This window comes from Berghia stephanieae, chromosome 4 (assembly GCF_034508935.2).
Source record: "Berghia stephanieae isolate SIO BIC M18660-M18661 chromosome 4, UCSD_Bste_1.3, whole genome shotgun sequence".
NCBI lineage: Eukaryota > Metazoa > Mollusca > Gastropoda > Nudibranchia > Aeolidiidae > Berghia > Berghia stephanieae.
The window spans coordinates 19,655,111-19,682,333 of NC_088363.1; the positions used below are offsets into that span (position 1 = coordinate 19,655,111).

At 34.5% G+C, this 27,223-nt stretch overlaps 1 protein-coding gene across 2 annotated transcripts in view; it reads right to left on the reverse strand.

Annotated features, from left to right (window-relative positions):
* Window positions 1–26,365, reverse strand: part of LOC144970181 (uncharacterized) — a 35,971-nt gene extending 9,606 nt beyond the window's left edge. Inside the window, exons 1-17 of one of the 2 annotated variants that reach the window (XM_078909556.1) lie at window positions 26,125–26,365; window positions 24,343–24,622; window positions 21,216–21,324; window positions 20,245–20,361; window positions 18,730–18,791; window positions 17,568–17,723; window positions 16,708–16,821; window positions 15,694–15,774; window positions 12,435–12,537; window positions 11,388–11,452; window positions 10,568–10,632; window positions 7,894–8,045; window positions 6,204–6,235; window positions 4,304–4,403; window positions 2,596–2,753; window positions 1,433–1,610; window positions 1–23 (exon numbers count right to left, since the gene is read on the reverse strand). The exon at window positions 1–23 is cut by the window's left edge and continues 117 nt beyond it. In XM_078909556.1, coding sequence (XP_078765682.1) covers window positions 1–23; window positions 1,433–1,610; window positions 2,596–2,753; window positions 4,304–4,403; window positions 6,204–6,235; window positions 7,894–8,045; window positions 10,568–10,632; window positions 11,388–11,452; window positions 12,435–12,537; window positions 15,694–15,774; window positions 16,708–16,821; window positions 17,568–17,723; window positions 18,730–18,791; window positions 20,245–20,361; window positions 21,216–21,324; window positions 24,343–24,609 — 1,782 coding nt within the window. In that variant the 5' untranslated portion in view covers window positions 24,610–24,622; window positions 26,125–26,365. The remainder of the gene's footprint in view (window positions 24–1,432; window positions 1,611–2,595; window positions 2,754–4,303; window positions 4,404–6,203; window positions 6,236–7,893; window positions 8,046–10,567; window positions 10,633–11,387; window positions 11,453–12,434; window positions 12,538–15,693; window positions 15,775–16,707; window positions 16,822–17,567; window positions 17,724–18,729; window positions 18,792–20,244; window positions 20,362–21,215; window positions 21,325–24,342; window positions 24,623–26,124) is intronic. The other variant, XM_078909557.1, reaches the window with a different exon arrangement.
* Between the last annotated feature and the right edge of the window lie 858 nt (window positions 26,366–27,223).

A 27,223-nucleotide genomic window follows, 5' to 3' on the forward strand; every position in this document is an offset into this window, starting at 1 on the left:
ATGTGCACCATCTTCTGAGAAAGCTAAAAAAGAACAGATAAATCAATTAATAGACTGGGTAAATCCATTAATAAACTAATAAATATAAATTGACAGATAAATAGATAAGTACAAAAGTATCTACATAATTTTTTTTTTCGGTCTCTAATCATTTGTAAATTTAAAGATCTGGTGATAACAACAGCAAGGTGGTTCGATGACACCCCTTCCACCGAGATACTCAGGGGCACTTTTCAAAATGTTTTTTTGGGGGGGGGGGGGGGGGGGGGGGGGTGGTGCGGGAGGAGGGTGGGGGATAAGTGATCTGTTTTAAGATTATAGCATTTAAATTGGATGCCCTTTTACTGCTTAAGGATTTATTGCATATTGTGTGTCATGTTTGTTTTAACTCAATCAAAAGTCATTAGCGCCTGTCCAAACCAATCTCTGTTATTAGATGTGCAAAATTTTCTTTCTATACGTAAAAAAAGAAAAAGAATTAAAGACAGTTGGTGATAAACTAGATCATTTGAATAAAAGGGGCCGGCCATTTGGAATTCTCTCCATGAACATTTAAGATAAATGACCTCAGTTGACAGCGACAGGAAAAATCTCAAAACTTTCATATTTCAAAAACATCTCTTGGAAAGCAAATTGAATTCAAATTCAATGTCACCATTACTATCAAGTCTTTTGACCGTGAACGATGTGAAGCGCCCTGAAACCTCGGCAAAGAGCTCAAAACAACTGCTGTTATTATCATTATCTATTAATACTGTTCATCTGTGGCTCTTTCTTTTATGGAGCGGCGTGGCACACAGTAATGTATCTTCACTTCGTAACCTGGAGTTCAAGGGTTCAACATTCACACGCAATGTGTGGCCTTGAGTGAGTCACTTAGTCTTCTTCCAAGGAGCGATGCTCTTAGGCCAACCCAGAGTGATCCTTGTCACTCTGAGAAAGTGTTTCCTCAAATGAATGACAAGTTTACATACACATATATGAATAAATAAATTTAAAAAAACAGTCTATCGCCCCGATTCGTTATTAAAAGCTTAGATATACGAGCCCTTTTGATCAAACTAATCAATTGTATTCTTGAAAACATACTTTTCATAATATTCATTTATATGAACACGTTTTGTTTTTAGCACTGGAAAAGTACTATTCACCTATAGATTGTCCTGATTATATCTTAATTCCGAACGCCCAATATTCTGTAATAATATGACAGATATTCACCGAGTCAAAAATAGCTGAAATCGACATTAACTTATTTGCAAATCTGATAATCGACTGCTATGGACAATATTTTGCGTTGGTTTGAAGCTATGTCCATTACAACAATGAGTCCATAGCAATATGGGTTATCAGACCTGCAATATGTATACGTTGACTGAAATGCATTAAATCAATTATGTTTTTACAGATGTAGTTGGACAGTGTTCCTTACCCGAATCTCCTATTTCCTGCCTGAGTTCCCTCTCAAAGTCAGCAAAGATGATTTGACTGTGAGACTTGAGAGTGAAAATGATCCCGATTGTGTAGGAGAGAGGAAGCACGATACAGATAGCGTAAACCAGTGGCTTTATGTGATTGTTGTAAACGTCTCGATCACCTTGGTAATCAGTCTGAAATATTTCACGTGTTATTCAGATTAAAGTGATTTTGCAATATAAATTTAGCTTATTGATTAGTTCACAAAGTAGTAGGCTAGATGAAAGCGATTGACGCTAACATCTTGAGTTTTATAGTGTAATATCCATTGAACGTGGTCAAATAACTTTACGAATGCTCCCAATACAACAGCAGCACTGATCATGATTATAGCCATCATCATCATTACTTACTACTATTATAATTATCATCATCGTCAATATCACCATCATCATTACCACTAATACAATTATCATCATCATCATTACTATTATTATTATTCTTGTCATTAATATTATTATTATCAATATTATTATTATTATTATTATTATTATTATTATTATTATTATTATTATTATTATTATTATATTATTATTATTATTATTATTATTATTATTATTATTATTATTATTATTATTATTATTATTATTATTATTATTATATTATTATATTATTATTATTATTATTATTATTATTATTATTATATTATTATTATTATTATTATTATTATTATTTATTATTATTAATTATTATTATTATTATTATATTATTACTATTATATTCCGAGGAAGCGTGGGCCGCCCAGAGCGGGACTCAAAACAAAGACCTAATGGTTCGAAGGCGGGTGATATACCACAACCACACAGACGTTACTGTTTTCCAGTTTATCAACCTAAATAATCTCAGATCATCAACACAGTTCATTGTGTCGCATTATGATTTTAAAACGCCTTACAATACAAATCCATACCTTATTGCTTAAAAACATTGTGATAGATAACTTTGCTAGGTACCAGGTTTGAGAGTTTTCGCCAAGTTAAACGTTATTGAAATCGAATGATATTTAAAGGACAAGTTTTTCTGGACAAATTTTAATTATGTGTCTTTATGTGTAAAACGGCAGTTAACGATTTACAAAATGACCTCAATAATGTGGAATTAACAACTTTATATATTTACCAGGGAGTTTTGACATAAGTGGCATATAATACTAGAGGAATTGGGATGTGGTATTCCATGACTTAAGGCGTTTTGCTGGAAGTCTCCATCAATCATTTGACAGCCATGACACTTTGTTATTCCGTAGATTTTGAAAAACATCGTTGGAGCAAAAACACCTAGTAAAAAAAAATAATTAAACGGGGTAAATATAAATTAGCAAATCAATACAAATTCACTTTGATTAACTAGTTAACTGTCACACTTTTTAAAAACGCGTATTAAAAAATATGGCCAGAAAAATGTCCTTTAAATATCGATCAATTTAAATTACCCTCATGTTGGCAAAATAAAATCAAAAAAAAAAAAAAAAATAAAATAAAATAAAAAAAAAAAATTAAAAAGACCAAAACTTTCAAGCCTTGGAAATCGATCGATATTTGACGGACGAGTTTTATGGCCTATTTTTTCAATGCATGTTTTTCCAGAGTACGGTATTTAACTGGTTAATAGAGAGCATGGCCAATGTTCACACACGTACAACTTAATTCCTAACAAGCCAAAATGTGAGCCACCGTCACAAAACAGTTCTATGTAGGGATAAACAAGATGCTATAAAATTATTTTATAGATAGAATGAAGATGTCGTCACTCGAGTCTTTGTTATTGTTTCTTTTGCCATCTACGTTTTTGAGTAATTCTCACTTAACTGTATTATGAAGACTATGAAAGTTCATGGTTACTCAGAGTTTTGTGTGTTGGTCCGTTATACTTCCGGATGGCAACTGTTGTAAGCTATCTATAGCCACGAATATGACGTAACTTGGTATTATTTTATATTCTTACATTGCAAATAAACGACCCGAACTTCATATTTCTAATCATCATGGTTCTAAAGTCACTTTTCTGGGGTTCGATTCATCCCGACATAATACCGTTTTGTGACGATGGGTCACCAATAAAACCTGACTCCTCAATCTATAAAATATACATGATCAGTCAGGAACCCTTTAAGAACCCGCAATTACAACAGAACATCTGTCACAGTTCATGATATATAATGTATATATATTTGACTTGAGATGGAAAATGTGTGCAAAGTACCCAAGGACACAAAGCTAGGATTTAATCTTCGTATTCATGTTTTAAGATACTGAGCTAGTTAAGTATTGCTTTCGAATTTCTAAACGACTAGAACCGGAAACCTTAATCATTCGGGCCTCAACACCACATGATATCATGGATATAGATTTAAACTATAAGACTATTAAAGATTACTATTCTATCAACTTGACCTTGCTTTCGTTGCATGACATCATAAGATTGGCTAATGTTTTGAAAATAAGAGAGTAAAAATCATATAAGTACTGTAACATGTACTAATTCAAAATTTTTGTTACGTGTGTAATTTTTAATTGCCAACAAATAACATTTCGGGCACTATTAGGAATTAATATTATGTATTTTGAAAAGTCACTTCTTTGAAAATGACAAGATTCTACTTTGTTGTTATGATGTTTGTTTGTTGTTGTAGTCGTTTTCTTTTGTTGTTTTTTTTTTGTTCTCCCTTTGTTTAGACAAAAGCAAAACAATAGAAAAAAACACCCACATTACGTCAAATGGATCAGATATAAAACAATCAATAGTATTTCATGTCAAGTAATTATTAAAGCAATCAGGAAGTGTGTCAATTACAAAATGAAAGATAGGATTAAAAGAAGTACTTTACCAACAACGGTAAGGAAAAGATAGGATGCTGTGATATTGGCTGATTTTGGGTTGAACTTCTGGGTACGATACTTCAACCCTCCAATTACCATTGAGAGCCCCTGAAAGACAATAATAATAGTGTAAATGTTGCTGCTCGAAGCTCGAAGAAATAAATAATAACGTGAAGTTGAATGTAAGCTTCAATTTAATTACAAAAACAGATCAAATGAACGTTTGAACGTTTCGGGTTTCCTCTTTATCAACAAAACAGGATGATTGAAACACCACAGATGAATGAGATGATGTGGTAGTGGCGTAGTTAAGATGAATAAACAAAACATTTATCACAATAATGATATGTCATTTGCACACACACCACAGACCAGTAGCTGACATATTTTGATCGTTGATGGGTCAAACGATTCGACTCGATCTATGTTAATTTTCACAATTCAATAGTATAATATGTAAAGAATCTGCCTGTTCGTAACGCCCTTATTTCTCCGCATTGCGGAGTAATAAAAATAATAATAATAATAATAATAATAATAATAATAGAAGTAGTAGTAGTAGTAGTAGTAGTAGTAGTAGTAGTAGTAGTAGTAGTAGTAGTAGTAGTAGTTGTAGTAAAAATGTTGAACTTTTATATAGTACAATATCCACTCAAAGGTCCCTGACAAACAGCAACACGTGATATACTGAACGAGACATGACGCCTGTTAGGCGCTAATATTTTTTTCCCGACAGATACAATGCTGTTAACGCCCGGGTACTCATTTTACACCCGAGTACAGTGAGAGAATGTGAGTAAAGAGTCTTTTCCAAGGATTCAACTATGCGTCGAGCGAAGCTCGAACCCAGGACCTTCCGATCCGAAAGCGAGTGTCATACCATAAGACCACATAGCCGCACTAGTAGTAGTAGTAGTAGTAGTAGTAGTAGTAGTAGTAATAGTAGTAGTAGTAGTAGTAGTAGTAGTAGTAGTAGTAGTAGTAGTAGTAGTAGTAGTAGTAGTAGCAATAGCAGATTCATCAACAGCAGAAACAGTTTTAAAGTAGAGCAACGAGTATATATCATTGACTTGAGCCATGTGTAAGTATTCCGACAGAAACAGAGACAACTCCATTTTAATTTTGCAACATTTCAATCTTTTAGTTATGTCCCTTCTTGCCACATCACGGAGTTATTGATTATAAATTCAGAAAAGTGAGTGGACCAGCATTTGTGTTGATAAAACCAAGAAAACAAGAAATGAATAGAAAAGTGTAAGAAGACAATAGAGAATAAAAACTTCAAGGCGACGGGAGCTTGAACCAACGACCTTACTGTTACGACAACTCCGCCTGGCCGCCCTACAGTCAGACATCTTTTGAGCTACCCTCGAGCCCTACTATTATTCATTCGAAAGTTTACTATTAAATTATAATATCAATTACTTTTTACATCTTTCATTCATTCAAACACTATGAAACCTATTACGGCTATGTGGTTTTGTGGTGAGACGCTCGCCTTCGGACCCGAAGGGCCAAGGTTCGTGTCCCACTTTGAGCGATGGATAGTTGAGTCCTTGGATAGGCTCTTACCTCACATTTTTTTCACTGTACTCATGGGTAAAATGAGTACCTAACCATAAACAGCGTTGTCTCTTTCGGAAAAAAATGTAATATCGCCTATCAGGCGTCATATTCCGTTCTACATTATACTAAATGTTGCTGCGGGCTGGGGAACCCTTGTAAAGAGCTTTGAGGTCATTTAGTGGATATAACCGCTCAATTCTTTCTCCTTTCTAATACCATAGGTACAAAGTATATATAATTTTCACTCGATAAAGCAGTTAAGATGTCAAAATACCCCCCCCCCCACCCACACACACACACTTTATTGTGTGTAATAATCCCAAGTAATGTAAATATACTTACCGGTATAAAAAGAATACCCATAAAGAAAGCACCTGAAACAAATAAAATGTTATACGATGTTAGCGAACTTATTGATGAAAGGTCCGTTTCTTGAAAATAAAGATTTGAACAGGGTGTTTATGAAAGATGTTAGACAAAGCAAGTAGGGAAAATAGAAAGAAAAAAAAAAACATCCCAAAAAATCAGTCTACCTCTCCAGTTGAGGTAGGCTGGTTATTTTGGATGTGTTTTTTTTCTTTTTCTATTTTTCTTTCTTGCTTAGTCTGGTACTTTTCATATACACATTATGTTCAGATCTTTATATGACACTGGTGCCTGCTCTTTAATTTCTTAGTCCATTACTTTGATTTGTAGTTGTAGTGTTTGAATTAGTTTTATTGTAATCTTTACACAACAATATAGTGGGAATCATTTATTTGATGGTGTGACCAATGATATAAGTTGAAGAAAAACCTCATAACATTCCGTTGATCTATGATGAACTTCACTTACTGAAGAGAAAAGTGTTACCGTTGCATCGGAACATTGTTTTTGTCAGTCCGACTGATGTAATAGTAATAAGTCAAGGGTAAAATTATAAAAAGGGAGTTTAATATTAAGAACTATTTTTCAGTCCCAATTTTTAGGGAATGAGATTAGCGGAAGAGTAGCGTCCCTTGATTGGACGTCACCCATAGTCTGTGACGTCAACGGCGGGAAAGTTATTAGAGAGAGAACGTCATGTTGGTTGTGCGCATGCGCTCTCGTCCTCGCGGAAGATCAAGGGTTACAATTTATCCAAGTAGTTGTACAGGGCTGTGATGCCTTCTAGTAGTATGAAGTTGTGGTAGTAGTAGTAGTAGTAGTAGTAGTAGTAGTAGTAGTAGTAGTAGTAGTAGTTGTTGTTGTTGTTGTTGTAGTAGTAGTAGTTGTAGTAGTAGTAGTAGTAGTAGTAGTAGTAGTAGTAGTAGTAGTAAGTGTTGTGTAGTAGTAGTAGTAGTAGTAGTAGTAGTAGTAGTAGTAGTTAGTAGTAGTAGTAGTAGTAGTAGTAGTAGTAGTAGTAGTAGTAGTAGTAGTATTGTAGTAGTGTAGTAGTAGTAGTAGTAGTTAGTTAGTTGTTGTAGTAGTAGTAGTAGTAGTAGTAGTAGTAGTATAGTATTAGTAGTAGTAGTAGTAGTTGTTGTTGTAGTAGTAGTAGTAGTAGTAGTAGTAGTAGTAGTAGTAGTAGTAGTAGTAGTAGTAGTAGTAGTATTGGTAGTAGTAGTAGTAGTAGTTGTTGTTGTAGTAGTAGTAGTAGTAGTAGTAGTAGTAGTAGTAGTAGTAGTAGTAGTAGTAGTAGCAGTAGTAGTAGTAGTAGTAGTAGTAGTAGTAGTAGTAGTAGTAGTAGTAGTGTTGTTGTAGTAGTAGTAATAGTAATAGTAGTAGTAGTAGTAGTAGTGTAGTAGTAGTAGTATTAGTAGTAGTAGTAGTAGTAGTTTAGTAGTAGTAGTAGTAGTAGTAGTAGTAGTAGTAGTAGTAGAAGTAGTAGTATGCTTAAATTATAACACGACGTTGTAATAGTATAATATTTAGTAATTAATAATAAAATTTTTATCGCCAGCATTGTCAAAAATGCAAATATTTGTTCCATATTCAGCTGCCAGGGGAAACAAATAACTGAATATGACTACACGTTGGACAACAACAACTAACTAAATAACTTTGTATTTACCGGCTAGAGCAGACTTGACTATTTCTTGGTATGAGTCGTCGTCCTCCTGTACTCCTTTCTTCAGAAGGAGGATACACAGAATGACTTCCACGGCTGATCCAAAAGTGGCGTTCAAGAGGGCCCCAACAAAAAATGTTGACTGAGCAGAAAGGCTGATGATATTAGAGATTAGGAATAGAAATAATAAATAAAAATAATAAATAAATTCCCTTTTTCATCCCTAAGTGGATTTTTTTTCTTTAGGATCTATTCCAAGGGAATACTGAAATAACCCATGCGTCAGCCGCAGTTTTGCGCCGCAAAGTGAGCTAAGGCGAGATTACTTGCTCAAGGCCACACAATGCGGCGGTAGTCGAACTCGGTACCTTTTGGGTACGAAGCAAAGACCATACCGCTGAGCCACGCTGTCGCATAAATCTGCAGTTTTGTGTTAAACTTCAAAATTTAATCGAATCTGAATAAACCTTATAGATAGAGGTGTTCAATTTATACTTTATTGTGGCATTCAAGAAAGCACCAAAATAAAGTAGACTGCACTGACGGCTAATATAAACGGGATTAAAAATATTGTTAAATTTCAACATTCGATTAAAATAAAATGTATAGAGAGAGAGAGAAGAAGAAGAAGAAGAAGAAGAAGAAGAAGAAAGTAGGAGATAGGACAGAGAAGAAGAGAGAGCAGAAGAGAGAGAGAGAGAAGGAGAGAGAGAGAAGAGAAGAGAGAAGAGAGAGAGGGGGACGAGAGGGGAGAAGTAAGAGACAGCAGAGAGAGAAGAGTAGGAGAGAGCAGAAAGATAGAGAGAGAGTAGAGATGGGACGAGAGAATAGAGTGAGAGTAGAAGATAGAGGAGCAGAGAGAAGGGGAAAAATGAAGAGAGAGGAGAGAGGGAGAGAGAGGATAGAGGGAGAGAGAGAGCAGGAGAGAGATAGAGAGAGAGAGAGACGGAGAGAGAGGGAGAGATTAGGAGGGAGACAGAGACACAGTGAAAGAGGGAGAGAGACAGAGAGGGGAAAAAAGAGAGAGTGGGAGAGAGATAGAGACAGAGAGACAGAGACAGAGAGAGAAAGGGGGGGGGGGAAGAAAGAGAGAGAGCGAGGGACAGAGAGTGGAAGAGAGAGAAGGAGAGAGTCAGAGAGAGAAAGAAGGAGAGAGATAGGAGAGAGAGAGAGAGAGAGAAGGAGACAGTGACAGAGTGAGAGAAAGGGGGGGGGGGAGACAATGCGAGACAGAGTCCGAGAGAGACACAAAGAGAGTGGGGCAGAGAGAGTGTGAGAGAGAGACAGAGAGAGTGTGTGAGAGAGATAGAGGGAGAAAAAGAGTGTGGGAAAGAGACAGAGAGAGTGAGAGAGAGGAGTGAATAAAGTTATGTTGGACCTCAAAAATAATGCACGACTCTTAAACAGTTCATAACCCGATTAGAGCTTGATAAAAACTCGCACAATGTCATCAAATCAAAGAGAAAATTCTAATAAAGAAATGGGTTACAGAGGACATGTACTTATTTGCAGATCTGATAACCCATTTTGTAGTGGGCTCATTGCTGTAATGGAAAAACTCTCGAACCAACACACAAAAATATTGTCCATTACAGCGATGTTAAATCAAGCCCATAATTGCGTTCGGTTATCAGACCTGTAAACATGCATACTTTGGTCGCAGATCAACGCCACCATAATGTATATTTGTAAAAGAATTTGCGATCCAACGCCTCAAAACGGTATTGGGGTGGTTTTGATGCTAACAATTATATTTAGAACGTGAGCATATATATAGCGCAACATCCACTTATTGTGCTCAAAGCGATTTACAGGTGTTCCTTTAACCAACTGCAAAACTTCACATTATGTAGGATGAGACATGACGCCAGTGAGACGATATTACATTATTTTTCGAACAGAGGCAACGCTGTTAAAGGCCAGGTACTCATTATACACCTAAGTACGGTGAGAGAATTTTAGTACAGAGCCCTTTCCAAGGACTCATTTATGTGCGGCTCAGAGCGGAATTCAAACCCTGGACCTCCGATCCGAAGACGACTGTCACATAGTCGCACATAATTTATAGTCGAAAATCTGAAACTTTAAGTTGTTATGTTTACTTGAGAAGAAGGAATTTAATTTTACAAAATTACCAAAACTTTACTATTACCTACACGTCTTAGTGCGGCTATGTGGTCTTGTGATATTACACTTGCTTTAGGATCGGAAAGTCCTGGGTTCGAGCCTTGACAGGCGCACAGTTGAGTCCTTGGATAAGACTCTTTACTCGCATTCTCTCACCGTACTCAGGTGTAAAATAAAGACCTGGTCGTTAACAGCGTTGTCTTTGTCGGGGAAAAAATTCAATATCGCCGAACAGGCGTCGTGTCTACTATACATGTCATGTGATGTTGTTGGTCAGGGACCCTTTGTAAAGCGCTTTGAGCCCGATAAGTGGATATTGCGCTATATAAAAACTCCCTCTTTTTCATCTGTTTCATCCGGACATAACATCACAGTTACCTCATAAGTTACATTTTATATAATATAGTAGAACAGATGGATAGATAGAATTAATATATTATTATCACACTTATTTACGCATTGAGTACAGCATTGTCAAAGTTATTTTTTATACTTTTGAATAGACATATGTTAATAGATAAATGTGAAAGAGAAATTAATGATAACACACCTTGCTATCGCTTGTCCTATATAGTACGTAAGAGGGATAATAGCCAGCACACCCACAATGGCTTTCTGTTGGGAGGATGGGTTAATACAGTCAATTGGTGATTAGTCAGAGATAGCATTGATTTTGTTCGTGATAATCGGTGCCGTGAGTGTGTGCAATTCTAGTATTATGTTATTATTTTATCTTATCAATATTAACAAGTTTAGTTTGGGTGTGCTTGAATTAATAGTTTAAACAATAACAACAACAACAACAACAACAACAACAACAACAACAACAATAACAACAACAACAACAACAAAAAAAGAAACAAAATAAAAGTCAAACTACGACTGTCAATTTAAAAATGCAGTGAATGTGATATAATATGACACAAAAATGCTACAATGGCAGGAGTAAATATTGTTGATAACACCACAACCACAACCATCATCACCACTGCTACCACCACCACCACCATCATCATTAATTATCTTCATCAAGCATCATCATCATCCTCATCATCACGACCATTAACCTCCTCATCCTCATCATCATCATCGTCATCATCATCATCATCATCATCATCATCATCATCATCATCATCATCATCATCACGACCACTAACTTCCTCCTCCTCCTCCTCCTCCTCCTCCTCCTCCTCATCATCATCATCATCATCATCATCATCATCATCATCATCATCATTATCACCATCCTGCCATCACTCCTTTTACTTTAATATCATTGTCTAATAGTCTCCCTCCAATACTAATCAAAGTAAGCACAATATTAAACCCCTTCCACAAAATATAGTAGATTCAATTATAACAACACTCACCCACAGGGGACTGATATCTGATGCAAATCCAAGGACAATTGCGACGATTACAAAGAAAAGTAAATCTGGACATCTGAGTTAAGGTACCGTATTCATTTTTTGAAACTTCAATCTTGTCATTTAAAGATTCAAATGAACTAAATTGATCAATCAATAGGATGGTTTTTATAGAGGTAATGGTATCGGACCGATCCAAATCCCAACAGTCGTTGTACTAAAACACCATTCATAATGTTTATTAAAATTTTTTTTTTTTTTTAAATTCCCTTTATTCATACCATGGGGGGTAATTTATCTCTAGGGTCTATTCCAAGGGAAGACTGGAATAACCCAGCTTTCAGCCGCAATGCAGCGCCGCAAATTAAGCTAGGGCGAGGTGACTTGTTCAAAGCCACATAGCGCAGTGGCGGGTGATCAAACTAGGTACCTTTCAGGTACGAAGCAAAGACCGTACCGCTGAGCCACGCTGCCCCCAAACACTTTTACTTTTCAATTGGATCTTATATAATGAACGTAAACATCGTGTTTCATTATAGAAGAAACGAAATTGACGTCACTTTATTATTGTTTTTAGACAGCCTTTTTGATGATTAGTTTTCACTAGATTACATCATTCAGACTATAAACAGTCAAGGTTGTGTTTTCTGTGTTGGTACGTTATATCCTGTTGGTGGATGTTGTGAGTATTTTACATAACCCCATAGTATCAAAAGAGTGAATGAAGAAGACGTCAATTAGCTCTTTGTTATTGGTTTTAGACCACCAATTGGGTGATTATTTCTTAATAAATTCTTTCAATTAGGCGATCGACTTTTCGTCTTCTTTTTCTCCTTCCCTCCCCCCTCTGACAAAATGGTTAAGTATTAATAACTTAAAGTAAATGGCGTGTTCTTGATGAAAAAATCGCAACTTATTGAAGATGCAATTTTTTTCGATTGTCCTCTTTTTTGTTATTATCGATACTGCTAGGATATTGATGTCGTACACATTTTTATTACCTTTTCCATAAAATATGACAGTGGATATCGATATACACGGAAAGGATACTGACCATAATGATGTTGACCCCGTCCAATGTGTATCGAAAGAAGTAAATGTTGATGCTTTGGTGGGTGTACATAATAATCTTTCTTTGGTGATTGTTCCCATCCTATTGATTGAAATTGCATGAGTATAAAAACGTATAGAAAAAATATCAAAGACGTATCTATACACACACACACATCACCCACGCACACCCACACACACACACACACACATACACACACACATATATATATATATATATATATGTGTGTGTGTGTGTTCATTCAGATATATGTATATTTGTGTGTGTGAATGTGTGTGGGCGTCGTAAAATCATTAAAGAAATCATCATCATCATCAAAATGATCATTATTATCACTTTATCACTTTCATTAATATCATTATAATTATCATCATCATTATCATCATCATCATCATCATCATCATCATCATCATCATCATCATCATCTCCATCATCATCCTTACCACCATCATCATCATCATCATCATTATCATCATCATCATCATCATCATCATCATCATCATCATCATCATCATCATCATTATCATCATCGTCACCATCCTGCCATCAGGACCTTAAATTATATAGCATTGTCAGTATCGAATAGTCTGCCTCCCATACTAATCAAAGTAAGGAAACTCTAAACCTGCATACTCTTTGCACGTATCTATCTACACGTATCTCCTTTGAAATTTTGATTTATCCAGTTCTCCGTCTACAACATATAAAACGTGCACACCTATTAATAAAATCTAAAACGGACGGGCAGACGGGTAGACGAGCAGAGGGGTAGACTAGCAGAACACAGCTCAATAAATGCCGATAACCGGTGTTGACAAAGGACAGTGCTCATTCTCCCCTCCTCCTGTTTTCTTTTCTTTCCAAAAATACTGCTATAATCATTTTACGTGAGTTAAACTTGATGACAGAAAAGAGTCAGCATACCACTTGCATTGCTATAATTATCATCATTATCATCATCATCAACCACTATGATGCTGTATTGTGGCAAGTTATTTACTTTACGTTATTTATCGCAAATGGACAATGGGAGAATGTTCTATTTGTACTGTTGTGTCCTTATGTAAGGCACTGCATACATTTTGCCTGCTGATGCTGGGTCTTTAACAGAAAGAACGAAGGAGAGAGAGAGAGAGAGAGAGAGAGAGAGAGAGAGAGAGAGAGAGAGAGAAAGAGCTATGAAAGAATATTGCATATGCCTAATAAAGGAATGCGTTTGCATGATTTCAGATACACATACAATAGCAAAAAGAACTGCTCCCAGAGACTGGGACATGTGTTTGATATGCCAACAAGATGACACAGACCGTTTATAATGTCCCTCTAAGTCGAGGAGGTATGACAAAGGGCAAGGCTATGAAACTCTTTTTGAAGATTTAACACAATTCAATTCTTTGGTTTGTGATGAAAACAAGTTGGATGTATCTATTTTTTTAATTCATCAGAAAGAAATGAGATTATTGAAAGCTTAAAACAATATGATGCTAAATGGTATAAGTATTGTTGTGTAAAATTTAATGCCAACAAAATTAGGCGATTCGAATTAAAGAAATCTAAAAGAATTGCCTTACAAGAATTCCAAACTTCTTCATTTGACTTGGAGGAGTCACAGAATGAATATAATTCGTAACCCACGAGAATAATGAGACAACGTTCAAAATTAGAGATTGGCTATAATAAACAAACGTGCTTTTGTTGTAAAAAAATGGAATCGGGAGTACTCCATTCTGTAATGACAACAGATATGGAAGAAAATATTCGTGAAATAGCGTTATCTATAAAAGATTCTGATATGTTGTCATTTATTGCCGGAGGAGATTTAGTCGCTCAGGAGGCACACTACCGCCCTATACCATAAAATTTGTCATGCACGATATTTTTAAAAAATAAGCTTGAAAAGATGTCACTGCTGATGATAATCATGATGTCACAGTTCTTGAAAGAAGTCGAGCTTTTGCTAACATTATATCTTTTATAGAAGAGAACCTGCAACAAATGTGACGATCGACATGAACCACTGTGGAGCTTATTTCCAGAATTGTCAAAAGTGTCCCAAAAACTCATCAAATAATCATGTAAGAATGTATCGGCATCTGATGCAAGTGTTTAAGGTCCGGTTTGCCTTGCACGGACTTGTGTAGATGCGGGGTGTGTGTGTGTGTGTGTGGGGGGGGGGGTGAGGTCAGTACAGTAATGAGTAAAATTCTCTCTCTCTCTCTCTCTCTCTCTCTCTCTCTCTCTCTCTCTGTGTGTGTGTGTGTGTGTGTGTGTCTCTTCCTCTCTCTCTCCGTCTCTCCCACTCACTCCCTCTCCCCCTCCCCCCTCTCGCTATTTTATCTACTAGTTAGGTTAGTACAATAATGAGTAAAATTCTCTCTCTCTCTCTCTCTCTCTCTCTCTCTCTCTCTCTCTCTCTCTCTCTCTCTCTCTCTCTCCCTCCCGCTCACCCCCTCTCATCCCTCTCCCGCTTTTATCCACTAGTTACAACACGAAATAACCATCAGTTACCTACCGTTAATGGTTACCGGTGTATTTAAAGATTTAGAATGCACATTGTATTGTCGTGGTTATTTCCTCGGACAAGTAATGCTATATAGGAAAAAATAAAAGTGCTGAAAACGCACTGTTATGATAAATTGCCAGAGTGGTTCTATATCAGGTGTTATTTATACGGGTCATAGCTACCTATATGCCAATTTTCGGATTTCAACCCCAATGTGCACGGTTTTAGCCTAATTTTCCCTAATACAATGAATATGAAGAAAATATATATTTTTACGCAGTTATTTCCCTTGTTTAATATAGCTGTAATAGGTAAAATCTAAGGCCTTAAACCGATACATTATGATAGATTGCCAGAGTGGTTCTATATCAGATGCTTTTTCTATGGGTCTTAGCAACCTGTATGCAAATTTTCATGCTTTCAACCCGAATTTGCACGGTTTTAGCCTAATTCCCCCTTCTAACCATTCTGCTTTTATGATGTGTTGTTATACCGACGTGAGGTTAATATTTTGAGTACTCTTTAAACTATTCTGTTTTAAAGTTGTTTTTGTTTTCCCAAAGTGAAGATAATTTTGTACTTTTCACCCTGAAAATCCAGTTCGTTGTCAGAAAAAAAGAATTTAAAAAGACTTTAAACACCTAGATTCCTGTTGAAATCTGGGTTAGGTGCTATTTGTATAAATGTCATTTATTATTTATTATTTATCATGATTAAACACACAGATCGCTTACCTCGAAAGTGTCCGCAGAGTCTCCAACTTCTATCTCAGATGGAGGTAGATACAGAACTTTAGTCAACATTTTTCCATTCAGCTATATAATTAAATAAATAGATAAGTAAATAAATAAATAGATAAATGAATAAGTGAATAGATACATAAATACATTAATTATGAATGAAGAGTGCATTTTGTTTGTACATCTATATGATAAATCAACATAGATACAATTCATGGGGGCTCATTCTTCGACAACCTCCATTTATGGATGATAATGATAATGATTTCAGAGGTTTAGCCCCAGTGTTACCCCACTTGACTCAGCAGATATTAATGGTTTTCTAGATGTAGGCGCCAGGCGATGGTGGACACGGTTTGAATGCTTTAGACCCGATGTGCACTCATTGCATATATATATATATATATATATATATATATATATATATATATATATATATGTATATATAGGTCGTTTAGATCTATTTCTCATGGCAATAGATAGATCTATGCGACTTTGAAATAAATCTTTTTTTTTTTTTTTTTTTTTTTTGGGGGGGGGGGGGGGGGGGGATACAATCAAGACAGCAAAGTTTTACAGGACTCCTTTATTGATTAAGCTTTTTTAAAGAATTTTAACGAACACTCTTTTTTGTTATATTTATGTACGATAGGAAACTAGAATAAACGGATTTAAATTCAAGTGACTAATTACTTCAAGTACAAAATCTCATTGTGAGAGGCGAATTTTTAATGGATATTTTAAAAAAATCAATTATATCCTATGCATAATCGATATCACTTTTACAAATCAGTTGTGGGTATTTGAATTTGAAAATGTTGAAGTACGGTTTTGTTGCTGCTTCAGACCATTCGAGGAAAATACTGTTTTGAGTAAGATGTTAACATGTCAACAATTAGTTTTCTTTGCGTCTTATATGAATGCACTGCCCATTTAACGGTCTTACATTTCTCTTTATTGATATATTTTTACATGAAATTTGAATTTCCCTTCGATCGATCCTCTTACCTTCGCTGTAGGAATTGACACGATGAAAAGCCAGCACACAATGAATACCACAGAGTGGGCAACCAACAGGATAGGTAATCCAAGTATAATCCAAACCCATGACGAGCTTCTTGACTGGAGAAAAAAAAACAATGAGTTGAACCAAAAAATTATACCGCTACTTTTCCCCGATAAGAGATGGAAATAGTATACTATGAAGAAAAAAAAACATTAAAAGATTTTTAGCCCAAAAACTTGTCCTTAAAAAAAATATTGATTTAAACGGCCTTCATTTTGTCAAAACTCTCAAACCTGGGACTTGTATATTATTGCTTATGAATTGTCAGTCAAAAGCTAACACGAGCTACATTCTAATTCATTCGGAAGAATAAATTTATGCGCTGTTTGCTTCTCATAACCACTCTACCCTCCCCTGCACCCAGTGAAAATATGGCAGATTTGAGATCAGGGTTTATCCCGGAATCTGTCTTGTGAAACGAACTTTGTCACTTGCTTGCTAGTCTCTTCATATGATGGAAATACATTGGAGAATAGTTTTCACTAAATTTATCTCCTTTAGAACTGCGATAACAAATTGAGTTCACAGGGTGCAAGAAAATAACAGAAAAGAATTAATGTGTTCACAAACTGTTCATGGAGGTTCAATATTCTCCTACTCACCAACACAGATGCCATAGTCATAACATAGCAATACCTTTTTCACATTCCATGTTAACTGGCCTTCAAAAAGTTAACTGCACATTTTACCTTAATGCCTACTTCTTGTTTAATAAGACTTAATTTATTATTAGCATATATTTTCTGTATATTTATATAATCAATATTTCTAAAAACTATAATAATCGAAATTAAACGCTTACCCAAAATCCTTGATATCTCTTACGTTTGACGATCTTTGGGACACGTTTTTCTGGAACTGATTCAATCAAGGAATCACCTTCTACGTTATCATCCATCTGGAGATCTGACCCTCCAACGTTCAAGTCCGTTTCTGCATCGTAAACACATCGCCTTACCTAGAGTAACGAAAGACATTGTTTTAGTGGCACACATTAAAGAGGTAAACAGATGGATAGATAGATAGATAGATTGATAGATAGAGATCAAGATGGATAGAAGGATATACAGATAGATATAGATAGATGAATAAATAAGTAGATAAGAGAAAGACTGATAGGTAGATAGACAGACAAGTAGATAGATAGTTAGATAGATAGATAGATAGATAGATAGATAGATAGATAGATAGATAGATAGATAGATATATAGATAGATAGATAGATAGATGGACAGGTAGATATATGGATCGGTAGATAGATAGAGAGATAGATACATGGATAAGGGGATAGATAGAGAAAGAAGGAGAGAACGTGAGACATAAAGAAAGAGAGAGAAAGAGAGAGAGAGAGAGAGAGAGAGAGGGAGAGCGAGAGAGAGAGAGAGAGAGAGAGAGAGAGAGAGAGAGAGAGTGTGTGTGTGTGTTTTGTATAAAACTCAGTTTAAAAAATAATCTTCAATTCTGAATTAACGTTAATAACCAAATGTCGCCTTGTAGAATATTAGCAATGAAGATGATCTGATGCAACCATAGGCTGTGAAAATAGGTTTCCTAAATTTTTAAAAAGATGTAGGCTATAATAATTATTGGGTTGATGTAATTGATATTATTTTTCGTTGGTTTGAGAGCACTTCCATTATAACAGTGAGCCCATATAAAATTGGGTTATCAGAACTGAAAGTAAGTACACTTGGATATGACTGTGCAGGGAGAATAATGAGTGTAGTTTCTCAAATTACTTAAGTCTCAAACGGTGTAAGTCTAACCGTTTTCAATTAAGTTCAATTTTAGAACCCTGGCTCAGACAGACGTATTGCCGAATCAAGAAGTGCATTCAAAGAAAAAATGATAGTTATATGAAATATGGAGGTATGAAATATTGGTTTTATCTTAACTTTTTTTCTTAAGCAATTTTAAGCGTAGCCTATTTCAAAATTGCATCTTTTTTTCATTTTAGAATGTACCTGGCTGACAAACTTTCCGAACGGCCATAGGAAATATAGGGCAAGTCTCCAACAAACTTTGGCTGGAATTAAAAAGCAAAGGTAAACGGTTCAATGATTTATCATTAGTAAGGTAGCTCTTCCAATATATGGGTAAGCATCTTCATAATATACCAAAAAGCTTGACCTGTATCCAAATCAAGAAATCCCATAACATTTACTTGGAGATAGAGGCGTGATTGAAGGTGCGATATGAAATGCACATTCATAAATCGTATTTTCAAGTTTTTACCAAGTGTCGAGCACCTCAAAATGCTATATCCCCCCCCCCCCCCCCTTTCCACAAGCCATATGTGGAACCAAGTTTATGTTTCATACATTACAAACTTCCTGTTAGGTGCCCTTTTAGTATTAGCATTCTTAAAATATGACTCTGCGTTTAGTCTTGGTACTGAATCGAACATTAGTCGACCAGAGTACTATGAGCAGAATGTATTAAACCCGCTCCTTACCAATTTTAGGAACATCCTCATATTCCTTACGATACAACGAGCTTTTTATCTTTTCAGATATATATTGTACATCACAAAATTTGAACAATAATCTCTGCTGTACGAGTATTTATAAGAACTTAATGCTGTTTTGTATAGCTCGATTTCCAGAACAAAACAAGTATAACATATACTTCTTGCTTTTGAACTTAAGATTTGAAAAATAAATTAACTCTTGTCATTGACATCCAGATTAGAGACTACACTCACGATCACATGGATATTTGATAAGATGACACACCCATCACTGGTCATCAAAGTGGTGGCATCACTTTTATCTCTCTCCTTACCAGGGTTTTCCCCAAAACTTCACAACCAACTAACACAAAACTATAGTTTTTATCACTCAAACACAATAGCAGTAAAATAAAGATCTTTCGGAACATACATCCTTTAGCAAAACATGCTGTTCATTATTTTTAAATTCTATGATGTACAAGAGAAATTAGAATAAGAAAAATGTTGGTTTTATCGTAAAGAATGTGGCGATTTTCCTATAGTTGGTAAGGAGAGGGTTATATATTATAGATAGAATGCGCTTGGCCAAGGAGTTCACAACATTGCCATCCGGAAGTATAACGGACCAACACACAAACTCTGTGTAACCATGAACTTTTATAGTCTGGTTAATACTGTTTAGTGAGAACAACTCACAAACGCGGATGGCAAAAACAATAACAAAGGCCTGAATGACGTCATCTGTATACTATCTATAAGAATGTTGTGTGAATTTAAATTCAGGTAGCAATATATTTCTTGACAAAAGAATGATTTGATAATTTTTTTAAAAAAACCTCTATCCTATAAAGTATGATTATTTTTAAATCAGAAAAATACCAGTCTCTTGGTTATCTTACTTTGAGTGACTTTCGTAAAACCCTCGTCCTGAATGTACAAGTTGCTTTTTACTCTTAGACATTGAAAGAATTTGAATGAGCTGCGTGTTATATGATATATTTGGAGCTTTGATTTCAAGAAAACTGACCGTGAGGTAGCCCGATGTATGTCATTGCCATCAGCACCCCGACGAAGCCGTACAAAAGACACAACCACCATCCAAACAAAATTGTATATATAAAGTTGGACGGCCGCAGCGTGCTTGCTGAAATGTATAATTATGATGAAGATGATGATGGTGATGATGATGATGATAGTAATAATAATAATGATAATAATAATGATGATGATAATAATAATAATAATAATAATAATAATAATAATAATAATAATAATAATAATAATATAATGATAATAATAATAATAATGATAATAATAATAATAATAATAATAATAAATAATAATAATATAATAATAATAATAATAATAATAATAATAATAATAATAATAATAATAATAATAATAAATAATAATAATAATAACATTAATGATAAGAATCACAACAATACTAGTAATGACGATACAAATAAAGATAATGATAATAATATTAATACTTATATTGATTATTATGATAATGATAGTACTAATACTACTACTACTACTACTACTACTACTACTACTACTACTACTACTACTACTACTACTACTATTACTACTACTCCTAATATTACTATTCTACTACTACTACTACTACTATACTACTACTACTACTACTACTACTATACTACTACTACTCTAATAATAATAATAATAATAATAATAATAATAATAATAATAATAAGAATAATAATAATAATAATAATAATAATAATAATAATAATAATAATAATATAATATAATAATAATAATAATAATAATAATAATAATAATAATAATAATAATAATAATAATAATGATGATGATGATGATGATGATGATGATGATGATGATGATGATGATGATTCATTCATTCATCATGATGATGATGATGATGATGATGATGATGATGATGATGATGATGATGATGACGCTGATGATGGTGATGATCGTGATGATGATGATAAAAAACAATTGCTTTACCTTTATGATCTGTAACCTTATCAATGTCTGAATAAAGTTCTTGAATTTCCTCTGATCGTTGGTCAATTGGTGGAGAGGTCAGGTGATTCTTCCATATCTTCATGCCAAACTTTAATTGATAAAATTATAAACTTGTAACTGTCAATTTATAAATACAATTTTCATCGATTATGATGACAGAAACTTTGAAAAAATGTAAAATATTATGAAGACTAATAATGATTAGATACATAGAAGATATTTCATGTGTGTTATTAAAATATTTCATTCTCTGAGCATTTGAGAGTTTGAGAAAATAAAGAACTGTTTCATATCCACCTGCAATTTTAGTAACTGGACAGTGGAGGACGATGTGATCGCTGGTCTCTGGTGCTGCCTGACATTTCTGGCAGCCATCACTTTTTCCAAGTTCCATATGCACATATTTGATACAGTTCTGTCATTTCGGTTAAGAGGTATTTGAGGAAACCTAGTATTTCCTGGCATTGTGGAATTCAGCCATTCTTTTTTTTTGGTGGGATCTTTTCTGATGTTTCCTCCTCTTGGTATTTCCCTGTTCTACTATTCTCTCCAGTTCTCTTCTACTTTGAAGTCTACCATTTTCGTTCGGTTTTCATTTTAAACTTTCAATTATCAAAGTATTGTTTCAGGCGGATGGTGTCTTTGCTTAGAACTTCTTCAATCCCTTTCCAGTTTTACAATTGATAGGCTAAGGCCCAGTAGTCAGCGTATCCAAGTTTGAATGCTTGGCAGTTTGGCATGTGGGAGATATAATTATTGAAGAAAGTTGGTGTTAAAACTGAAACATTGTGGTAGCCCGTTTTTAATTTTTCGTGTTTTGCTTTTGTTTTCTCCCAATATGAAATGAATTTGTATTGTACCAGTCATGGTAGACAGCAGTTTAAGCGTCTTTCTACAAGAAATCTTTTTTTAAAGCTTTAACATCAGTCCGCCTGTCCAAACAGTGTCGTACACTGCAGATGCGTCTATCAGGACTGCACCGGTCTTCTTTTTTGTTCTCAAAACCTTCTGCTACCTGTTCATAAAAATATGATGCTGACATTGTTCTCCTCCAGGAAACGCATCTCGATGACACTGCCTCTCCCTCAAGATACAACATTCAGGGTTTCACGTAATAAACAAACAGAACCATAAGCAAAATGGCATCATCACTTATGCCAGAGCAGCAGACCAAGTCATTGACCTGGGAAGCAGCACAGTTATCAATGGCACTCAAAGAATCACTATCAAATTTGGTTACACCGAAATTACTAATGTATACAAACCACCTAATCTTAACTGGGCCTCTTGCCCTAAAGACCAAGTAAATCACCCATCCATAATCATGTGAGACTTCAACAGTCACCATTCCGATTGGGGTTACAACAAAAAATGATACTCCAAGGAATGAGATCTCACAATGGGCAAACCTGACCTAACACACATTTACAACCCAAAGACAAAGGAACTCTACGATCGGCCCGTTGGTGCAAAGACTATACCCCAGACCTGTGTTTAAAACAAAGGACCCAAAGGGAAATTCCTCACAGTCAACATCGTCCAGTCCTTGTTAGAACTGGAATCCACATTCCAATCATGAATACCAAACCAAGGTGGACTTTCAGAAAAGAAAACTGGAAAGCTTTTGCTGATGAAATTGACAAAATCTGCCAAAGGATCCCCCAAGTACTGAGAGTATAGGAAGATTTAACAAACTTGCCCTAACTTCTGCAAAGAAGAACATACGCAGGGGTTTTAGAAAGCAATACATCCCATGGTGGAATGAGCGAAGGATGAGACATGACGCCTGTTAGGCGAGATTACATTTTTTTCGGACAGAACAACGCTGTTAATGGCCATGTACTCATTTTAAACCCGAGTAGCACGAGAAAATGTGAGTAAAGAGCCTTTTCCAAGGACTCAACTATGCGCCGAGCGAGGCTCCGAAAAATGTGTCATACCACATGGCTACATAGCCGCATTTATTCTACCTATATTCATACGAGATATACCTGCAGCTTTGTGGTCTTGATGTATGACACTCTCTTTCGGTCAGGTAACACCCTGGTTCAAGTTCGAGTCTGGGCTCTAGTGCTAGGAGAGTAGTAGTGGTAGTAGTACTAGCAGTTGAAGTGGTCGCGGTAGTAGTAGTAGTAGTAGTAGTAGTAGTAGTAGTAGTAGTAGTAGTAGAAGTAGTAGTAGTAGTAGTAGTAGTAGTAGTAGTAGTAGTAGTAGTAGTAGTAGTAGTAGTAGTAGTAGTAGTAGTAGTAGTAGTAGTAGTAGTAGTGGTGGTAGTAGTAGTAGTAGTAGATGAAGAAGAAGAAAAAGAAATAATAATAATAATAATAATAATAATAATAATAATAATAATAATAATAATAATAATAATGATAATGCTGAAAACTTATTAAGTGATATAACTCTGAGACACCAGACTCTAAGCGCTTACATTACAAATTACTTTGGCTGAAACATACTCATTCACACACACAAGCGTACACACACACACACACACACACACACACCGACCACAACACACAATAGAAACCAGACAGACCTATCTTACTTCTCATACCATCTACTAAAGACGAAACAGATATGTTTTAAGCAAACGTTTAAAAATAGACAAAGATTCTTTTTCACGAATGCTCTGTGGTAAGGCGTTCCTAAAGAAGAAGAAGAAGAAGAAGAAGAAGAAGAAGAAGAAGAAGAAGAAGAAGAAGAAGAAGAAGAAGAAGTAATAATAATATAATAATAATAATAATAATAATAATAATAATAATAATAATAATAATAATAATAATAAACAGTAGAAGTAGTAGTAGTGGTAGTAGTAGTAGTAGTAGTAGTAGTAGTAGTAGTAGTAGTAGTAGTAGTAGTAGTAGTAGTAGTAGTAGTAGTAGGAGTAGTAGTAGTAGTAGTGGTAGTAGTTGTTGTTGTTGTTGTAGCTGTAATACCAGCGGTAGCTGTGGTCATAGTTGTAGTACTATAATATAATAGTATGAAAAGAAGTGTTAGTTTTAGTCTTTGAGTGAATGCACGCAAGACAATAATATTGGTCATGAGGATGCAACATCAAGAAGAACACAAGAGAAATTGTTCTAAATATATCTGGTGATTTCCCTACCTTGTAATTGTTTTCAACTCGATGAGCCTCAATAGAATTTCTGGCAATGTGCACACAGGTACTCTCAAAATCTATGACATCCTCTGATAGCGTGTGTGTACACCTGCTGTCTCGATATGTCCGTGCGGAACTTGATGTAAAGTGGCTCTCCGTGGAGCTGCCATCGATGACTATTTCAGGAGGGGCTAAATTATCTTCAGATTGGTTAGTGCGCTTGGTCGTCAGCTCCGTTGCCCACAGGAAGTCTTCATTCGTACCGTAAGACATGTTCACACGCCCTCTGTGGTTGATAGAGTGTATCTATTGGTTTGATGATGATGATGATGATGATGATGATGATGATGATGATGATGATGATATCAATTTTTAAAAATATAAAATTCCCTTTATTCATCCCATTGGGGAAATTTGTCTCTAGGGTATATTCCAAGGGAAGACTGGAATAACCCAGGCGTTAGCCGCAGTGCATCGCCACAAAATCAGCAAGAGCGAGGTGACTTGCTCAAGGCCACACAGAGCAGCGGCGGATGATCGAACTCGGTACCGTTTGGGTACGAAGCAAAGACCGTACCGCGGAGCTACGCTGCCCCATGATAATGATAATAATAATATATAAATAATAATAATAATAATTAATAATATAAATAATAATAATAATAATAATAATAATAATAATAATAAAAATATATAAAATAATATATATATACATAACTATACTACATACTACTTATACTAACTACACTATACATACACTACTACTACTATATACTATATACTACTACTAACTACTACTACTACATACTACTATACTACTACTAATATATAATATAATACATAATATATAATATATAATAATAAATAATATACTAATACTACTATATATTACTACTACTACTACTGATAATAATATATAATATACTAATACTACTATTCATTACTACTACTACTACTACTATCTACTATATACTACTACTACTACTACTACTATCTACTACTACTACTACTACTACTACTACTACTACTATACTACTACTACTACTACTATATATATAACTATATATAATATAATAATAATAATAATAATAATAATAATAATAATAATAATAATATTAATAATAACAATAATAATAAAATAATAACAATATGATAGTAGTTATATAGTAATAATAATTTATGATGATGATGATAATAATCATAATAATAATAATGATTATAATAATAATAATAATAATAATAATAATAATAATAATAATAATAATAATAATAATATAATAATAATAATAATAGTAGTAAGGATAATAATAATAATAATAATAATAATAATAATAATAATAATAATAATAATAATAATAATAATAATAATAATAATAACAGTTTGTGCACAAGTCGTTCCCTGTCGTACAAAATTCAATTGGGGGTGGGGGGGGGGGGGCGGGGGATAAATATAGAGAATAAATATAGTCAGACTTTGCTAATATTAATATTATCAATAGTCAGGTCAATAGACATGCTTGCAGTTACATGACAAGAAACAAAGAACAAGGGTTTTCTTTGAGAGACTCATTTACAATATTTAGGCTAAATGTAAGCAGGTACAGACTTGCTCAAACACACATACAGAAACAAACAAACAAACACACACACACATACACACACACGAACGCAACAACACAACACAACACACAGGCGCACACATATTCAAACTGAAACTACAAATTTATCTTATAGAAATATAGTCAATGACAATGTATCATTTCAATGCACAATTTTAGTAGCTTCTACCTGAAATTCTTAAACTTCCCAATAGATTGAAAACTTCATTAAATTATGAAAAAGTAAATTATTAGCTCTATGTTTAGTTTGTTTCCATTGGAAATATAACTTTTCTCCTAGGAATATTATTATAATAATAAGCAAATAACACACAAAAATCAAATTCGCTCGAAACAATTTCTGAATGCAAATCGGGCTCATATCCACAGATAGGGACAGGGATAAACGAATAACCCATATTTTAACCTTTGAACATACACAGAACCAAAGCCCATATATCTAGCATCAAAGCGGCACTATACATAAAAAGTTCTATTGGAGACAGATAATTCAATATGTTATTGTCAATAACAAGCGATTGATTTTGATAACAGAAAAACAATACTGTGATGATAAACAGACATGTGACGGGGGAAATGGAGCAAATGTTCAGTGCTTAAACAGGTAACTCTGAAAAATGATATAATATATAAAGAAATTTGGTCAGAAAACTCGGTCTTCAAATATTGATTGATTTAAATTACCTTTATCTTGACAAAAACCATCAAACCTGGGACATGGTTGTATTTTTTTTAGAAATACAGTTGATTAAGAATTACTTCAGATTGGTAAGTGCGCTTGGTTTATTACCCATAAACGTGGATGGCGAAATAAGCTATTTGCAATGCACTGACACAATTCATAATTTAACATGCAAAACATAGACATAGATAGTGTAGATTATGAATTATATTGAAAAATTAAAAAAAGAACGAATGACACCTCAATAATTGTTGATTACCAATCAGATTACTACTTCCAAGTACAAATATTGTTCAACTGTCTTTTATCTATAAATCATGGCATTGAAAGTATCTCTCAGAGTTAGACTTCTTATTAATGACCTGGCCTTTAAAGGTTTAAAAATAAATGGCCTCTGTTTAAGGCCTCTGTTTGGCTGTTTATTTTAAAGGGCCTATATTTCGTTCTTGAAGTTCTGCAATCTAATTTGCCAAATTCATTATTTTCAGTTCGATTCATGTCCGGAACCTTTCTCTCCATAAGTCATCTTCTCAGCCTTATCGGTGGTTCCATATCCTTTCCTTTTTTCAATGTTAAACGTCTTCAG